This window comes from Lepidochelys kempii, chromosome 17 (genome assembly GCF_965140285.1).
Source record: "Lepidochelys kempii isolate rLepKem1 chromosome 17, rLepKem1.hap1, whole genome shotgun sequence".
Classification (NCBI taxonomy): Eukaryota; Metazoa; Chordata; order Testudines; family Cheloniidae; genus Lepidochelys; species Lepidochelys kempii.
The window spans coordinates 20,226,795-20,244,244 of record NC_136396.1 but is presented as its reverse complement, the minus strand read 5'-3'; the positions used below and the strand labels follow the sequence as shown (position 1 = coordinate 20,244,244).

General features: G+C 46.2%; 1 protein-coding gene across 8 annotated transcripts in view; it reads left to right on the top strand.

Moving 5' to 3' along the window:
- AP2B1 (adaptor related protein complex 2 subunit beta 1) overlaps positions 1 to 17,450 on the top strand; it is a 98,759-nt gene that overhangs the window by 48,527 nt on the left and 32,782 nt on the right. For 6 of the 8 annotated variants that reach the window (XM_073315532.2, XM_073315536.2, XM_073315534.2 and 3 more), the window contains 5 exons: positions 984 to 1,176; positions 7,561 to 7,581; positions 11,906 to 11,947; positions 12,856 to 13,002; positions 15,341 to 15,486. In XM_073315532.2, the coding sequence (XP_073171633.1) occupies positions 984 to 1,176; positions 7,561 to 7,581; positions 11,906 to 11,947; positions 12,856 to 13,002; positions 15,341 to 15,486 (549 nt within the window). The remainder of the gene's footprint in view (positions 1 to 983; positions 1,177 to 7,560; positions 7,582 to 11,905; positions 11,948 to 12,855; positions 13,003 to 15,340; positions 15,487 to 17,450) is intronic. The other 2 variants (XM_073315537.2, XM_073315538.2) reach the window with 2 other exon arrangements.

Genomic DNA, 17,450 nt, shown 5'->3' with positions numbered 1-17,450 from the left:
ACGGTAGACAGTCACATGTGCTCCAACAAGTGCTTGCTGCTGTTCTTCTCTGGGGGTGGCAAAAGCAGAGGAGGCTAGAGAAGGGACTGGTTAGGCTAGGACACAGGACCCTGGAGCTATGCTGGTGTCCTGGGAAAGCCCAAATACATTTTCCAAAACTGCCACCTGAATTAATTACAGCCCTCTTGCTGTAGTCCCAGGACAATAAAAGAACAGCAGCATTATAGCATGCCCCGTGTCCTTCATAACCATGTCATTCTTTACTCCTTGGGGTCTCGTAGGAAAAGCCCAAGTTATGAACAAAAAGCTTTTAAGGAGAAAGTCCAGTGTGGGCAGATGTTCTGAGCAGGATATTTTTATTGTGTTTTAACATCAGCTGAAGCGATCTGCATTATCTTTCTTGTAAATTTCTCATTGGGTCCTGGGGCAGCTAGAGTGAAAGACCTTTAAGGAAACTTACTTGGTAATCCCCACTAGAATAATAAGCTTCCTCCTTAGCCAAGCCTGTGCATTTTTCCCCAAGGTTGTACATTCCTTCATAGGCCCAGTACAGGCAGGATCATACTAATCTCCCAAAAAAACCCGCTCAGAATCAAAATCTTTATTATGTTTTCATTTGTGTTTCCTTCGTGGCTCCTATTTTGGAAGAGTTTGTGGCTGCTTCTCCCAATAACAGCTGTGCTGGAGCTGAGGTTTCTGTCTGATTTTTACCTCTGAAATTTCCCTCCTCTTGAGTTGTGGGACTTGTCTGACCAGTGGAAGGTTCTCAGAGCACGTACCGAAGCTCCAGTTGTGTTACCTCCAATTGGGGTCCTAACAGAATAGGTTTGTCAGCTGTCCGTATGGAACACCTCACTTAGAACTGTTTGGCTGCTGTTGATGGGTCACCTGTTTCTGCCTTGTTTGCTCCCTGGTGCTCCAAAGCCAGTAACAAAGATGACTAACCATTCTCCTTTATTCATTTCGCTTCTCTCCCCCTGCAGCACTGATGCAGGAGACAGCCCAGTGGGAACCACAACCACTACAAACTTGGAGCAGCCTCAGGTTATTCCATCGCAGGGTGACCTTCTGGGTGACCTTCTGAACCTTGACCTGGGCCCTCCAGTGAATGTACCCCAAGTATCCTCCATGCAGATGGGTGCTGTGGATCTCCTGGGAGGCGGGCTGGACAGCTTGGTAAGCACTGTCTCTACTCACTTTCAGCTGGTAAGAAATAACGAACCCCTGGAGGAACCATTCATGGTCTGTGCTGTTGGCAAGACCTTGGTTATTCACTCTCTTTGGTGCTTGCAGCCCTGAGCCCAACGGCAAATCAGAAAGGCCTGGAACACTTGGCCATTTTTACTTCCAGGCCAGACTGCTGCCAGATTCTTCCCTTAGTAAATGGGATGTTGTCACATGCTGTAGAATCCTGCTGTATGTTGGTAGGTCTGTTTCATGCTCTGTCTGACTAGGAAGGGGGACTAAGGAGTTGCTTTTATTTTACAAGGACCAGTGCTTTGTAAAATACCTTGGCTCCTCTTCAAAAGGATCTTTGTGTTGCCCTCCAGTTTCAGTGAATCCTGTTAAAAGGTCCATCTTTATGGCCTGCTGTGTACAGCTATACCAGCCTTACATCATCCAGAGTATTCTCCAGAGATGTCTTGGTTTAGTATTGGTGACAAGTGAATTGTGGCTAGGCCAGGAGAAGCACTCCACTGCTCTACCTAGTCCTCCCCTTCGCCAGAGCAGCTCACAAGGTGGTATTCAAATACTAAAAGGGTCAAGCTCCAGAGCAAGAATAAATACACAATGCCTCCACTCCACGGAGGGAGGCTGGGCAGAAGCTGTAATGAGAATGATTATGGAGAAAGAGCTGGGTGGGGTAGTCCTCAACCTATGACAGCCATGCAGTAACAAACAGCAACCCACTTAGCCTTTAGCGCTGTCTAATCAGCTTTCTAACATGAGATGGGTTAGAAGTGGGAAGCTTGTCATGCGCTTGAATGGACCCTGATGCAGCAAATCTTTATTTGCCAAATACTCCATTCGCTCTAGTAATCTTAGTAAAAGAGTCATTAAACACACACCTCCAGTCCTAGCATTTCCCTGGCTAATGAACTGGAAACCCGGTGACCTTTAATAGCTGGCAGAGGTCAGATGTGTCCACCTGAACGCTTTGTCTCCAGCAGAGATTTGTGTGTCTGCACTTCACACCAGTGGAGGAGGCAGGCTAGTCCCTGGCTGGAATTCTGAGGAGCCCGTGCTGTACGACCATGGCAGTGGAGTACGATGCACTGAGCCAAACGACAGCCACTGCCACACGTTGCAAGAATGACCAGGCGCTCCGAATCACAATTTCTTGAATTGCATCTAAACCTTCCATGGAACAGTGCCATCCGTGGCCGCTCCAAAGAGCGACCTAAATCTCTCTGTGGGTACCTCTGTATTGCAGTGTGACCTCGTGGGCAGAGTACTGGACTGGGACTCGGGAGATCTGGGTTCTATTCCTGACACTGGCCTGCTGAGTGACTTCAGGCAAGTCACTTTCCCTCTGTCTGCCTTAGTTTCCCTATCTGTAAAATGGGGATAATGATCTACTGATGGAAAGCACTGTATAAGAGCTAGAGTTCTGGTACTGTGCGTGCAGTGCACCCAGTTTTTTATTATTGTTTGAGCTCAGATACCATCGTGATGGGTGCAGTATAACGACCTAATTAGAATAGACTTTGGGAAAAGATTCCTATACGTGTTGGTGTTGGAGATGTTAATGTAGGGACCCATTTGGAAATACAAATGTTGGAGCAGGAAGCCTAGAGTCTTGTCACTTGTTTAATGTTCTGCTTCTGCTAAAGTAAATCCATGGGGCTATGCAGTGTCCTCTGACAAAATGCTGTATCTTGGCAGAGCGGTCACCCCTGCTTCAGACTTCAAGGGAAATAAAATGGTTGCCTGCATGAGTAACAGACACAGTGCTAGAGCGACCTTCCGGATGGAGCTTCCCCCATCACTTACTAGTGATGTGCCGCTGCACATGTCCCTGTTGTGTTTTCTCCCTCTCTGTGATATGTACAAGTGACTCTCATCCTTGTATATCCCGGGCTTCCCTCTCTGCCCTTCTTTCCTTAAACTAACCTGTTTCTGTCTGTGTGTTGTTCTGGATGTGAGAGACCGAGCACGTGCTGCGTGTGCGTAGGTACAGGGACGTGTGTGTGGGACGTCCGAGTTTAACAACCCAAACTGCGGTTGAATTGAGTCTCCGGGAGGGAGACACTTCCATCCCCTGCCTCATAACAAGGGATCATCACATGGCGAGGGGGCAGTGGGCAAAGTGGAGGTTCTTTTGGCCGCTCGTACTGTTTCATAATGAGTTTGGGATCCAAAATGAATCTCCTATCTCATCTTCCTCCGTTGTTACTTTTCTTCCCTCTGCCATCCATACGTCCCCCTGGAATTTTGTTTCTCTTCCTCACCCTCACATTGCAGTCTGTCTTTCTCCCTGCTTTGAGTCTCCCTCTTCATTGTTTTAGGGTTCTTCCAGGGACCTTCATTGTATTCTCCCAATTGCCAAGGACATTTGAATATGGCTTTGTGGGGTCAGTCTGTGCTGCAGGAAGGGATACTAAGGAGTGACATGAACAGCGTTTCTTTCCTCAACTCATGCTGCATCTGTGCCACTCAGTCCTTGCTGCCTAGAGAAAAAGCCACTGTGTTTGGTCCTGAGCTGTGACACACGGGCACCTCTCCTTTTGTGAGACTCCTCTCCCTAATCTATCATTAGTCTCCCCAATCCCCCTCCCGTTTTCATCTGCTTCCTCCTCCCCTCTGTTTTTCCTTCCTCTCTCTAGAAATTGCCCTGCCCCTCACCACCAGTAAACTCCTTGGTGCAGAGAAAGGTATGGGAGTGGTGGTTATTTGAATGCAACAAACATCCAGTCTATGCCACATGTTTTTAGCATGACCCTGCAGCCCGAAGCGCAGTGTGGGGAGATAGTGGCCTGACAGAGGTTAAATGCCCCAAGGAGCTCCTTGTCTGTAAGTTAACTGCTCTGTACATATTTACAAACCCCTCTTGATCATTGCGGAGAGAAATGGCCCAACAAATATCCAAACTCGTATATGGTGAAACCCATCTCCGTGGCTGTGATTAATGAGAATGCACTGGTAATTGAATGGCTACTGGCAGAATCCTTCAGCTAAATAAGTCTTTTCTTTAGTCAAGGTGCTGGGCATTAATCTGATAGGTAAAAATGCTGCTCTCAAGCATCGCCCATTACAGAAATAGAGCCCTCAACAAATGCAGGCCTTCTATAGAGAGGGTGTCTCACTTCAGAGGGATATGCTCAGTGTGCAGAGAAACAAGACATGAAAGACCCAGCTAGACTGATGCAGAGAAGAAACAGCCTGATGAGCAAATTATCATTTTATATTTTAATTTTTTTAATTTTTTTTAAACAGATTGATTTCTCTCCCAGGCATTTGAATGGTGACAAGATTGTTTAAAACTTGATACACAGAAAATTAATACTGTGCATTTCATTGAATTCCTCCCTCAGCTTTGCTAGGCCTTGTCTCTTGTGGCATGTGAGACTTCCAGCCATTTGCTAGGTTAATTTCTTTAGCAAATAACTTCTATTTTATCTAAAGAGTGAGTTACAGTATAACAGATAAATATGTAGATATAGATCTAGTATTGCCCATACATAGAGGGGCGCCTGGCATGTTTGGGGTGCCTGGCATTATCTGCATACCCAGCTGGCTAGTTTCAGATGACTGTGTTCTTTCAAAAAAGCCAGCTTTGTTGTTGTTCTTTTTTAAATGATAGAGGCCTGCCCATTAGTCCCCAGTGGGAATGAGCCCCTTGTCAGTAATTTTGTTTTAAAGAGTTAAACCATTTTATTATTTTACACACGTGCTGTAATTACTTTCCTTAATGGTTCTAGCTTTGTCTGTATTTTGGCTCTGTTAGAGCAGGAACCTCATCTGATGGTTAAAACCCTGGACTAGGAGTCAGTCCTTGGGTGCTCGGTTCTGTTCCTGGCTCTGCAACTTACTTGCTTGGTGACCTTGAGCAAGTTATTTAAACTTACCTGTGCCTCAGTTCTACAAAATGGGGGTGATAATTGTTAATTTCCCAAGGCTGTTGTAAGACTTAGTTCATAGAATTGTAGGACTGAAAGGACCTCGAGAGGTCATCTAGTCCAGTCCCCTGCACTCAAGGCAGGACTAAGTATTATCTAGACCATCCCTGACAGGTATTTGTCTAACCCGCCCTTAGAAACCTCCGGTGATGGAGATTCCACAACCTCCCGGGGCAATTTATTCCAGTGCTTAACCACCCTGACAATTGCGAAGTTTTTCCTAATGTCCAACCTAAACCTCCCTTGCAGCAATTTAAGCCCATTGTTTCTTGTCCTATCCTCAGAGGTTAAAGAAATGGCCCTAGATGAGCTGGGCACACTGCAAAAGACACGTATTTGATAGGGTTTTAGGAGAGTTAAGAGCATGTTCTTGGATCAGTGATGTGGTGGAAAGGAGCTCTGGTGGCTGGCTGAATTCCTGCCTAATGGTTTAATGCTGCTGGGGTTATGTTAAATTGAGCATTGTAGTACCTTGAGCTTTTTATGGGCGCCTCCTTTTACTATTTAAATCAAAATAAATAGCTAATAAATAGTTTTGAGATCCTCTGATGGAGGCGCTCCTAAAGGACCAAGTATTATGACAGTAAGTGCTACTGAAATCAATGGTATTTTGCGTTGTTCGTGTGACAGCTCCATTAACAGTGTGCTGCCCTGATTGTGCACTGACGTAACTGTTCACGCAGGATGAGAGCTCTGTCTTTCTGCAGGCCCCCAGATCCTGTTGTTCAGAAAAGTGCACACGGAACAAGAGTCCATTAGCTTGCGTATTGAAACTGCCCATGTGTGAACCAAAGAAAAGAGGTTGCAAATTGAAGTGTGTCTAACAGCTTCAAGGAGGTCTATCGATGTGGCGCGCACACAAATCCCTTTGCAGCTAGAACCATGCCTTAAGTAAAATTAGCCCAAATCAATCCTCAGACTGGCAACAGCTTGCTTCTTGGCTGTTTAGCCAACCAAATCAATTGATGCTATTCAGAAAATGCTTTGTTTTCCTTGCTGTTAGGTAGAATCATAGAATATCAGGATTGGAAGGGACCTTAGGAGGTCATCTAGTCCAACCCCCTGCTCAAAGCAGGACCAATCCCCAACTAAATCATCCCAACCAGGGCTTTGTCAAGCCTGACCTTAAAAACCTCTAAGGAAGGAGATTCAACCACCTCCCTAGGGAACTCATTCCAGTGCTTCACCGCCCTTCTAATGGAAAAAGTTTTTCCTAATATCCAACCTAAACCTCCCCCACTGCAACTTGAGACCATTACTCAATTCACAGGAGATTCATACAGTGCAAGTTCTTAGTAACGTAGCATTTTCATCTAACTCCCTGAACCATGACAACATAGTGAGATGAATAAAATCATGCCATGTTAGCCCGCGAATTAAGTAAGGCTCCATGAATTACATAGCTGCATCGACAGATCTAGCAATCGTACGGCCAAGGACGATTCAGTTTTTGGACCACGAGTGTTGCAGCTCTTGTCAGTAATTCCGTCTCTTCTCACTCTGCACCTGGACTAGATTCTTTGCATACCTCACCTAACATTGCAGACGTGACTGTGGGAGCCTGTAATCCACCTATATTGCCCAGACATCTGAGAGTTCTGTCCTCACGGAGCACCGTTAACGTGTAGCTAGGTGCTGGAGTGTTATATGGCAGTGCCGGAGTTGCCGTGCAAGTCAGTGTAACTGCTCCCAGTGGAATAAAATTGCAGGACAAGTTGCCGTTCAAGAGCAGAGTGTCTGCAGCGTCATCCAAGCCAGTTAACATAAAGCAGGGCTGTTGGAGTTGCTTGACGTTCAGGGCTACTGTTGCTGCTCTCTGGAGGTCTGGCATCTTCCTCTTTTGGGTGCAGTGGCTTCTAGGATATTACAGTGGTGGGACCATATGCATGGCTAGGCAGATATAATTGAAGGCAGTCCTTGCTACGTCCAGTAACTCTCTGCCTGCCTGCTTGCCACTCTCCTTCTCCGAAATGGCTGCTCTGGAGGAAGTACTTTAGTCATGGGAAAGGAGCTCCTGTTTCTGGCAGTGTGACCTTCAGGACAGTGCCAGGTTGCTAACCCTAAAAGCTGTCCAAGCAATTTGCAGTTGCTTGTGGTCAAGCCTCAGGTCCACAGAGACGGTCACCCATAATGCTAAGGGCAGTGATTGTTTACCAGTCCTACCATAATAGACTGTCAGGCTGCACTGGGTAAGGGGTGGTGTTAATCCAACTCTAATCTGAGCATTCTGCTAGCAGAGTTGTCTTTAATTGTCTGCTCGCATCTAGCATGGGGTGCATTGTGCTTCCTGCTAAGGGTGGCTTGCCAGTTAGACACCTGCTGTTAAAATGAATGGAGATGGTTAACAGATCCTGCCAGTTCTCCAGGGAATTTGTTCAGCATTGCTTTACACTTGACTAATATCTGCTTCTTTCCTTCTTCATTCTGCCTGTCACTGCAGATTGGAGAGGACACTCAATGGGTAATTGGTTCCTGTTCTCATGGTCTGCCTCCTTTCTCTTCATTACTCATACACATCACTGTTATCACCTTCTCCATCTTTTCAGTTCATATTAAAATAACACACACACACCCTGCCCCTGGCAGAGGGAGCAGGCAGGCTGGAACGGTGGTCTCTAAACAGGAGACGTTTATAGATATCCTGGAAAGGTGGGGGCAGAGAAAGCCGTATCAAGCCAACAGGTGGTCCAATTGAGACTGATCTTGTGCATAGGGTGTACTGGGCTCAAGTGGGAGCTTGTTGCATTTATTCGGAATCAGTCACAGTTTAAACCAGGTGTGTCAGTTTCCCTCTCCAGCATACTATATAGACAGTGATGCCTCTGTCGAAGAGGCCTCGGGCTGTGTCTACACAACGAGGTGGTGGCGTGACCCCTCAGCTTGTGCACACATTGCAGCGTAGCCGCGGTAGCAACAGCAGAGGCATCTCTCAGCCGTGCCATGCATGCCGATGCCAGGTTTCAGGCGCAAGTATGTGTACGTGAGCAGGGGAATTACAGCTCTAGGTCATAATGGGGAATAGCCTTTGTCTGTCCCAGGGCCTCCTGGTCTCTGGGGTGGCACAGATTATGCGTCAGCTGAGTTTTGTCCCGTGCATATGAACTAACGGAGGCGGAGGCCCTTGCATGGCTGTGCAGAGAACCGTTAGGTGGTTTGAGAGTGACTGAGAGGCTTCAGAGGGACCTAGGTCAAAGCTGCTTCTGTCTCGAAAGACATCTCCAGGAGGCAGCAACTCAAGGGGGGATGAAAGCAAGTAAAATGTTTCAGGAGGGGTAAAGGAAATTCTCTAGGCCGGAAACCCTGCCTCGCATTTCCTTGGCCCTCAGCAATGAGAAACAGGTGCTCCTGCGCCCCTCTGTCAGGCCTCTGTAGTCCATGCAGAACCACCACTGGCAGGAGGACTGCCTTTAATCTGGCTCCTTCCCTTTCACCTGTCTGGCATGGGTGACCTCTACCAGGAATTATGTTCCCACCACATAGTTCAGGGACTGCACCTTGATGTGTTAGGAAGGCTTCGGTGCCCACTCTGATGGAGAACCATAAATCTGGAGTTCCTTCAAAGACGAGACTGCAGTTGGGGGCTCCTGATATTTACAAGCCGTGCCTTGCCCAGTCTCTCTGAGATTTCCCACTGCACTCGCAGACCGGCGGCGCACAGCAAGATTGCCAGCGTTACAAAGAATCGGTTGTTGTCTTTCAACCTTGAATTTCGAGCCTGTGGCTTTCCAAGATGAGCTGAGTAAGAAACTGATAAAAAGCTGATAAACATCTGTCTCGGTTATGCAGAATTATTCCCAATAATTTCCATAGTACTTTATATAAGATCTTTGCTGCCTGATGGGAGTGTTTTTCTTTTTTTTTTGTTTCATCAGACAAGGGTCCCAGAAACCCCTATCCTCTGCGATAACATTTAGAAATGAGTCTGTTATGACCGGGTCTTGCAGCTTTTCCTTCCATTTGTTCTCTGTTGTTTTTTTTTTCCCCTGGACTTCACTGCTTTTTGATGTAGAGTGCAGAGCCGGCTGACACCTGCAAGCAAGAATATAAAGTGAGAGAAGGTGTAATATTTGCATGCAATTATGTGGCAAGCCAGTCCTAATACAGAAGTGTTCAGGTCTTTCCTTCTACGATGTGGCTCAGACTGAGAGAGCTGTTTGAATAGCAGTCCCCTGCTGTGTCAGACGGACGCATTCGAATGGTTAGAAACTCGGCAGCCGGAAGATTAATAAACCCCCTTTTTCAAGAAATCAGTATTAATCGGCGCACACAGTTACGCCACAGTACTGGTGTTTTAGGCCTTTCACCGCTCCTCTTATTTCACACTAGCATCATTCACCTCGTCTGTTGTCTCTGATGTAAACCAGGAGAAATGATCACTTGAACCCTGCACACTTGTAGGCTGAAAAAGAATGGAGCTCCATGCTGCTTTGAATGCCAGCAGCTCTCTCTCCTCACGCTAAGCATCGAGATCTATGTATGAAGAAGCAGCTGCTGTGGTGTGGGGGAATTAGAGCTCAGAGGAAAAAGGGCCTGGAGGATTGTGCTACCGTGTTGCAGACCTGGGTTTTGGAGTGATTTTTGGGGCAAGCTTCATGAGACAAAGGGTGCGCTTAGATTTTCTGGCCAGGAGGGAGGCTAGTGCAATTTTGCAGTGTTCTTTAATGCCCCTTTAGCAGTAGGCAGCATTACGGCTAGGCGGCTACTGTAGGGGATGGAAGGATATACCCGAGAGAGGCAGGGGGTCTGGAACAGTTCGTATAGTGGGGGTGCTGAGAACCATTTAACCAAACTAAACCGTGTATATGATGCAATCCACTTCAAGCCAGTGAGTAGGGCAGCACCCGTAGTTCCAGCCCCTATGGAAAGAGGGAAACCCAGAGCAACAAAGGGGTTGGTAAAAGCCAAAGGATTTCAGGTGCCCGTGCTGTCATCCAATAGGGCCCTGCCTTTGCCTTGAAAAAGGCCTCCAAGCTTGTTCCCAAGCCAACGTATTTGTATCCACTGCGGAAGAAAGCAATTGGTTAATATGCCATCTGTTGGCCAATTTAAAATACAAACACACACTTGCCATGAGAGCTGCCAGAAAGTGGGGCGGTAATGGCCAAGAACAAGTGCCATATGGTGGGGACGGGATGTACGTGAGCCCTGCCGATTCTGAGCTTGCACAGCTCCAGGGCCTGCTCTGGGCCATTCTGTCACCTTTCATTCTCTTCTTCCATGAGCACTGGATCAAGCACACGTGGACCTTTGATGATCCTGTTTGTCAAATAGCCCCACATACCTCTGGGCCAAACTTAGCAGCAGAGCCTTCCATATGACATTCTGCGTTGTCCCAGCAAGCCAGCCCTTCCCCATGCGATTGTCACTGCATTTTTCCATGTACGCTCTTGTTCTTTTTGGTGGTGGTCTGTCTTTGTCGTCAGAGCGTGTGTCTTGTGTCCTATGTGTGACTGGAAAACTGTGTGGTGAGATACATAGCACTTCCCTGTTAGCAAAAGCTTGTGAGCTCAGATAAGCCTGCAGAATGAGGCTCTCTGGTAGATATTCAGTATGGATCAGTATTGCCTTATTATTTATAAATGTTGATGGAATTGAGAAATGCTCTGTGCAGGCAGCACTGCGATATCAGTAGTATTACTTATACCTGTGTTCATGTAGATATCCCCCTGGGATCGCAGGTTTTGGTCACATCTGGTGACCCCAGCACTGAATAGTCTCTTGAAAATCCAGAAAGGTGCAAATGCACAAGTAAATTGTATCATGGGCTTTACACCTTTCAGCCAAACAATCTTCACATTTTCAAGGGAACTTCATGGTAAGCTGAAAGAGCAAAGGAAGGCTTAAAGGTAAACTGCAAAGGCATGGAGATCCAGAGAGGAAGGACAGCAGAAATGAAAGAATTTGGAATAAGGTGGTTCTAAGAGGCGCATGTTGGACAATTTTAGCTGCCCCAAATGGCAGCTTGGTAGCTTCAAAGAGATCATTATTAAAATACTGGATTACTTTGTTCTCTAAAGTCAGGCCTCTTATCACTGTAGAGCAGGCCCCAGCATACAAGTAGGAGCTCTTCTGTTTTCCATATGGGGTAACTGAACCCTTGGAGGGAAAGCGTGTACTGCTGAGCTTGCACAAGCAGTGGTCGCACTGGAAGTCCACATCCCTTCCCCCTTTCTGAATACTAAAATTAGTCGCACATTAAAAGGATACAGCCAAGATGTGTTTAAATAATTGTGAAGTCTTTGCTTTTTCTGCACTCTAGAAACTACTCCCTAGAGCCCTGAAGCTTGTCAGTTTTATCTTCCGTCGTGGTTACCCCTACTGGATTTTTGTAGAGCTGCTCAGGACTGCTGGTAGCTGACCTTACAGGTTTCATGGAAAAGCACTCGTGCATGAAACACACAAAGAATTGCACAGACTTTGTGAAACGGATGATAGGTCGTAGATTGGATTGGCTTTTTAATTGATCAACCTTCAAAGTACTCCTTTTTTTTTTAAGATGTGGACTCAGTCCCAGTGGGAAGATGGATTGAAACATGTTTATTTGAAACATTACAAGGCGTTAGGTTATTCACCAGCTTCTTCTCTAAGCAGCTTTATTAGCATAAGAAACCCCCACTGTATGTGCTTTCACAACACAGAGTGTTCATCTGGCCTGTGCATGGTGAGTGTATGAGACATGTTTGCAGCGATTCAGTCGAGTGAACTGCAAACTCTATTCTTGGCATCCAATACCTAGCTTAAATGAACTCTGCCTTTCTCTTCTCTCTCTCCTTTCTCTCTTTCAGCTTGGCAGTGACCTTGGCGGGGGCATTGGAGGAAGCCCGGCAGTAAGTGCCATCAATTTTTTCCAGTAAAAAAAAGCTCCCTCTAACATAATAATTCTGATATAATCTTTCCCCCACACACTGCTGCTTTACTAAACCACTGTGTTTGTGAAAACAGACGGCTGTCACCACAGTGAATGGCAGCGGGTCCTTCAAAAGTGTTTGGGTCCCCAGGTGAGTTCTTCAGGACTGGAGCTGCCATCTCTGGAGAGAGTCCCCCTCTCCTGACCCTAATGAGCAAAAGGAGGCAGAGCTGTTTTCTTCATTGAATGGCCCTGGTCTCCTGCTGTTAATAACTGAGTCCTTCAGGGAAATAACCGAACTTCTGTAGCAGAGGCTTTCCGTTCCTGGCTAACAAATGGGACTGGATATCCAGTCTGGACAGGAGTGAACCGTTTTTGATCATGGGACTAAGAATAGAGAGCTCCTCCTCCGCTGGGATGACATGACCCTCTGCGCCCAGCTGTATCATGGCTCTGCCATAATTTCTGGATGTGCAAAGTCCTTTGGTAGTATTTCAATGCAATCATGGCAATTAGTTTGGAGAAAGGAAAAGGATTTAAATTATCGTCTCCTTTTGCCAGGCATGTGGAGACTTGTTCCCTAAAGTGTATCCTCTAGAGCCTAGAAGTCTGTTTTTTTGTTTTTTTTTCTTCCTACGTAGACAGGAGGGGACTACTAGTGGTGGTTTCAAGGATACCATGTGGCTAAGGTGATAGCAAAGATTGCAGGGATTAGTCTCCAAGAGCATTGGAATTCAAATGCATTATTTAGCACTCTTGATAATTCAGCAGGGAAGCTGTAAAGTGCTTTAAAATATTCAGGATATTGCCCAAATTCATGCCTTATTTAATAAGCAGCATTCTACGTTTACACTGTTCATCACTACCCTTTCTTCCTAACTCTTGCAGGTGGGACAGACCTTCATTCCATCATCTGTGCCTGCAACTTTTGCCCCTTCACCCACCCCAGCTGTGGTTAGCAGTGGACTCAACGACCTGTTCGAACTCTCTACTGGTATTGGCATGGCCCCTGGGGGATACGTGGCTCCGAAATCTGTACGTAAGAGAAACATTGGTACAGTACGTTGTTCATCAGTGATACAGCTTAGGCAGCATGGGGATAATGAGACTGCTCAGTTGTCCCCTTCGTGCTCTTTGGAGATATGGGATGGAATACATGAGTTACGTTCCATTAGTTAGATCTTCTGTTTCCCCCAGAGTGACAGCAATTGTTGAAGGACAAATCTAACCGGCTCTAGACTTCAGTTTTCAGCATTTCCCTACTATTGCCAGGAAGGATTTGTGGGAGCTGCAATAATTTGGACTTTGCCACTTTCCCCATTGGGCAGCTACTAGCTAGATACCCTGTAGCAGGCTTCCAAGATTTCACCCCATTAGTGCTGATCAATAAACAGAACATCCATTTGTATGAGGGGAGTCCTGTTTATGAGGCATTAAAATAAATCCGTGGTTGGCGTGAGCACCATGTTAGTGGGTGCCCTGGATTTGCACCTGATTGTAGAAGAGAGAGATGGTGAAAGCACTGACTGAACTGTTTTTGTTATTCATCCAACTCTTGATGATTCTTCAGTATCAGCAGAACTTAGTCCTGCTAACAAGGCTTTGGCCAAGCTAGAATAGCCAATGTGAAGCTAGATCTTTGGGGAAAGCATCCCATTTCAGAGCAGCCGTTGGAATGTGGCGTTTAGTTTTTCCATGTCCTAGGTGTCACTGAGGGATGGAGTTTTTCCTTGTGACACCAATGTGTTCACCTTCTTCCTGTTTGGAGCCACCACTCATTAAAGCCTTTGTTAATCTCCGTGAATAACCAACCAATAATTACTGTTTACAATAATATAAAACCCATGTGCATAAACTGCTCTGCAGCTTGTGCCAAGCTTTCAGCATTTGGCTTCTTGCTGGTACTATGCCAAATAAAAGATTGTATACAGACATCCCACCAAGTGTCAAGTTAAAAGCACTATCCGCTGCTCAACCAGTCGGCATTCTCCCCAAAGCACGTCTGCCTAGATGTGCTGTCAGACCAAATCCTGAGCATAATGAAGTGGTTTGACTTTGTGCAAAATGTTATAATCACACAGCGATCTGGCCTTCCTTCAAAAGCTTGTTGTATTCAAAACAGCATTGCCTGCTCTTCAGCCATGTCACCAGGATGAACAAAAACACCCCAGTATGCCATGCTCTCAAAGTCTCCATCAGTGTGCGAAGCGTTGCATGCCATGATGCTACCTGGCACTGCCTGCTAGGCCACTCTACATATTGATAGATTTACAGCTTGAGCCAGATCTGGGAATTTCACTACATGAGGCCTGGTGTGACGCCATCAATCATGGTTACTCTGGCTGGTGCAACAGCCTCATTAGTCCGTGTTAGCTGATGGTCATGATTCCCCCTCAAAGGTTCTACAGGAACAGATAGAAAAGGAGGACTTGTGGCACCTTGGAGACTAACAAATTTATTTGAGCATAAGCGTTCGTGAGCTACAGCTCACTTCATCGGATGCATTCCTGGATAGTTTCCTGGGTTAGTGGTTCTGCTGTGTGGTGTGTGGTTGCTGGTGAGTATTTGCTTCAGGTTGGGGGGCTGTCTGTAAGCGAGGACTGGCCAGTCTCCCAAGATCTGTTTAGCCCCCAACTAAAACCTCTCCAACGCATCATCAAGGATCTACAACCTATCCTGAAGGATGACCCATCACTCTCACTCTCTGCTGGTAATAGCTCACCTTAAGTGATCACTCTCATTACAGTGTGTATGGTAACACCCATTGTTTCATGTTCTCTATGTATATAAATCTCCCCACTGTATTTTCCACTAAATGCATCCGATGAAGTGAGCTGTAGCTCACGAAAGCTTATGCTCAAATAAATTGGTTAGTCTCTAAGGTGCCACAAGTCCTCCTTTTCTTTTTGCGAATACAGACTAACACGGCTGCTACTCAGGAACATATTAGAGCACCAGCACCATGATTGTCCTTGGTTCAGTCTTCAGGATTATCCCAACACATGCCCTGGAGGAATCTGCCTTTTCAAGAGATGAGTTGGTCCTGGACACCAGCCCCCTTCCATTTCTGTGCAAGTTGGTGTTATCGAATGTTGCAGAGCTCCAACAGGAGCTTTGTAAATTAATAGAGTTTTATCAATGGAATAGGAGCAGCAGGTTTGGTATTGCTCATTGGCGAGCCTGATTGCTTTGCTCCACATGCAGCATACTTGGTCGGCATTTATGAGCTTGTGGACACTGTAACAGTTGCTGAATGAATGGATTGCACGACTCAGGACCTTTCTTTGAAATGTTTTAAAACTCCGTAGGGTTCACTGGGTTACTCCAAGCTGGGCTGTGCTGGTGCTGAGCAGGATTTCTTGTTGTATTTCAGGTTTGGCTGCCAGCAGTGAAGGCTAAAGGACTGGAGATCTCTGGGACATTCATTCACAGGCAGGGACACATCTACATGGAGATGAACTTCACCAACAAGGCTTTGCAGCACATGACTGACTTTGCGATTCAGTTTAATAAGAACAGGTGAGAAACCCACATGCCCTTGGTAGGAAAGTGGCAATGTTCTAGAAAGGGCACCTGGCTCAGTTTCCCAGTTCTAGACATGGGCGTGACTGACCTGGGGTTCCCAGTCTGCTGCTCATGACCCTCTAGGGCACAATTTTCATTGGTACTGTGGGATTTAAAACAAATCCAGACACTCTCAGGGGCTCTTTCATTGGCTGCATGTTGTAAGTTCCAAACCACTAAATAGGATTAAACTAGCCGCCTTGATCTATCTGGTTAGTCATCTGTGGGCTACCGTTGGCCCCTTGCTAACTAAATAATCTTCCATTTACTGGCTAAACAGCATGTGAAGGGTTAGAAGATAAAGAGGGGCAAACAACTGTTCTAAAACTTCCACAGAAAACATTCCTAGATCAACACTAATACAATGAAAAAATTAATGGTAATGATTTGTCATTAAAACCTCTTCAGTTTGTGGTATCGTTAGTTACCTGTACTTATTACCCATGGGTGCAGGTCACCAGCACAGTGAGAGTCAAAGCATAGCCCACATCTTGGTGAAATTTCTCTTCTTCACCTCGTCTGCATGCAGTCAGGACAAGACCTGTGCATATGTTCTACCTAGAGTCCTAGATTACTTCGTTAGGTTAAATGCTGGAGGTGGTGAACTTTTTTGAGAAGGCTCATAGCTGATGTGTGTGGGACTTTCAAGAGTGCTCTGTGTTGGCCCAGCAGTTCTCCCCATGAAGTCAATAGTAAAACCTCCATTGGTTTCAGAAGAAGCAGAGTTAGGCCAGCACTGGGTGGCTCTGAAAACTGCACCCTGTATGTCTAGTAACTGTAACATGCGCATCTGACACATTCATCCACCCGAAAATGAGTTCATCTCAGGGCAAAGCCACAGTACAGCCCGTAATAACCCAACTGAGAATCTAACTGGCTTAGGTGAGTGTATAGAGTGGGGAAAATGCTACCCCTTAGTTAGTAGAATGCAGTTTGACTGTGGCCACCTGAAGTCATTTATGCTGCTGGCACCTGCTCAGGGGTAGATCTGTAAGGAACAATTTTAAAGACCCAAACAGGCCTCGATGTACATGTATATTTCAGTCCTGAGAGCGAATGTTTAATATGATGTGCTGACGAGTTCTGGCTATGGGTTGTATGAAATACAACTGAAAATATCATAGATTGATGCATCTGTGTTGTTTTTAATACAATCTGCTCTCTACAGGCTGCCCTGCCCTGGTGAGCAAGCGAGCATATGGTCCCCTCTTTCTTCTAGCTCTGAAGCTGCAGCTGCCCCTTTTTACATGTCAGTGATGTTTTGAAACAGCCCCTGGATCTGTAAAGCTAAAGTGTCTTTTTATAGCTGGTAAAGCCTTAGTCAAGTACACCTAAGCTGACAGGCTGCCGAGTCAGCAGATGTAACCGTCCCCAGCGAGTCGACGAATGACTGCATTTCCAAATTGAGTTGGGAGGGAGCGCAGCATCCACACAAGACTTAAACTGTCTGGAAACTCAGGTCTTTTAAAATAGTTATTTAAGTGAACAAATATTGTCAGTGAACAAATCACCAGGTGAAATAGCTTATGGTAAGCACAGTGGGTAGCGAAATCACTTTGCTGGAAGGAGCTGCCACTTGCCGTGTAGTAGAATGTCTAGAGCGTACAGATCGCTATTCACAAACCTGCCCTCACAAAGAGAAGTGCCCTGTTAGTGGAGTCCCCGCTCTCGTCTCTTTCACATTTGTACCTGCCTTAGTCCGAGAGAGGGTACGTGGAGTGGTCTGCCATCGCTTACGCTGAGCGGTGTGTCATGGGAACGCTGAGTCACTGTCAAGATTGTAAAGGCCCATTCTGATTAAAGTGCTCTCATTCTAGCATGCAGATTCCTCATTTCTTAAGAGCGGCCTTCTAGAGGAAGGGAAAAATCGCTTCCAAAATGCACTGGAATCCTCTCTCCCTTTCGGCAGTCATGGCCTT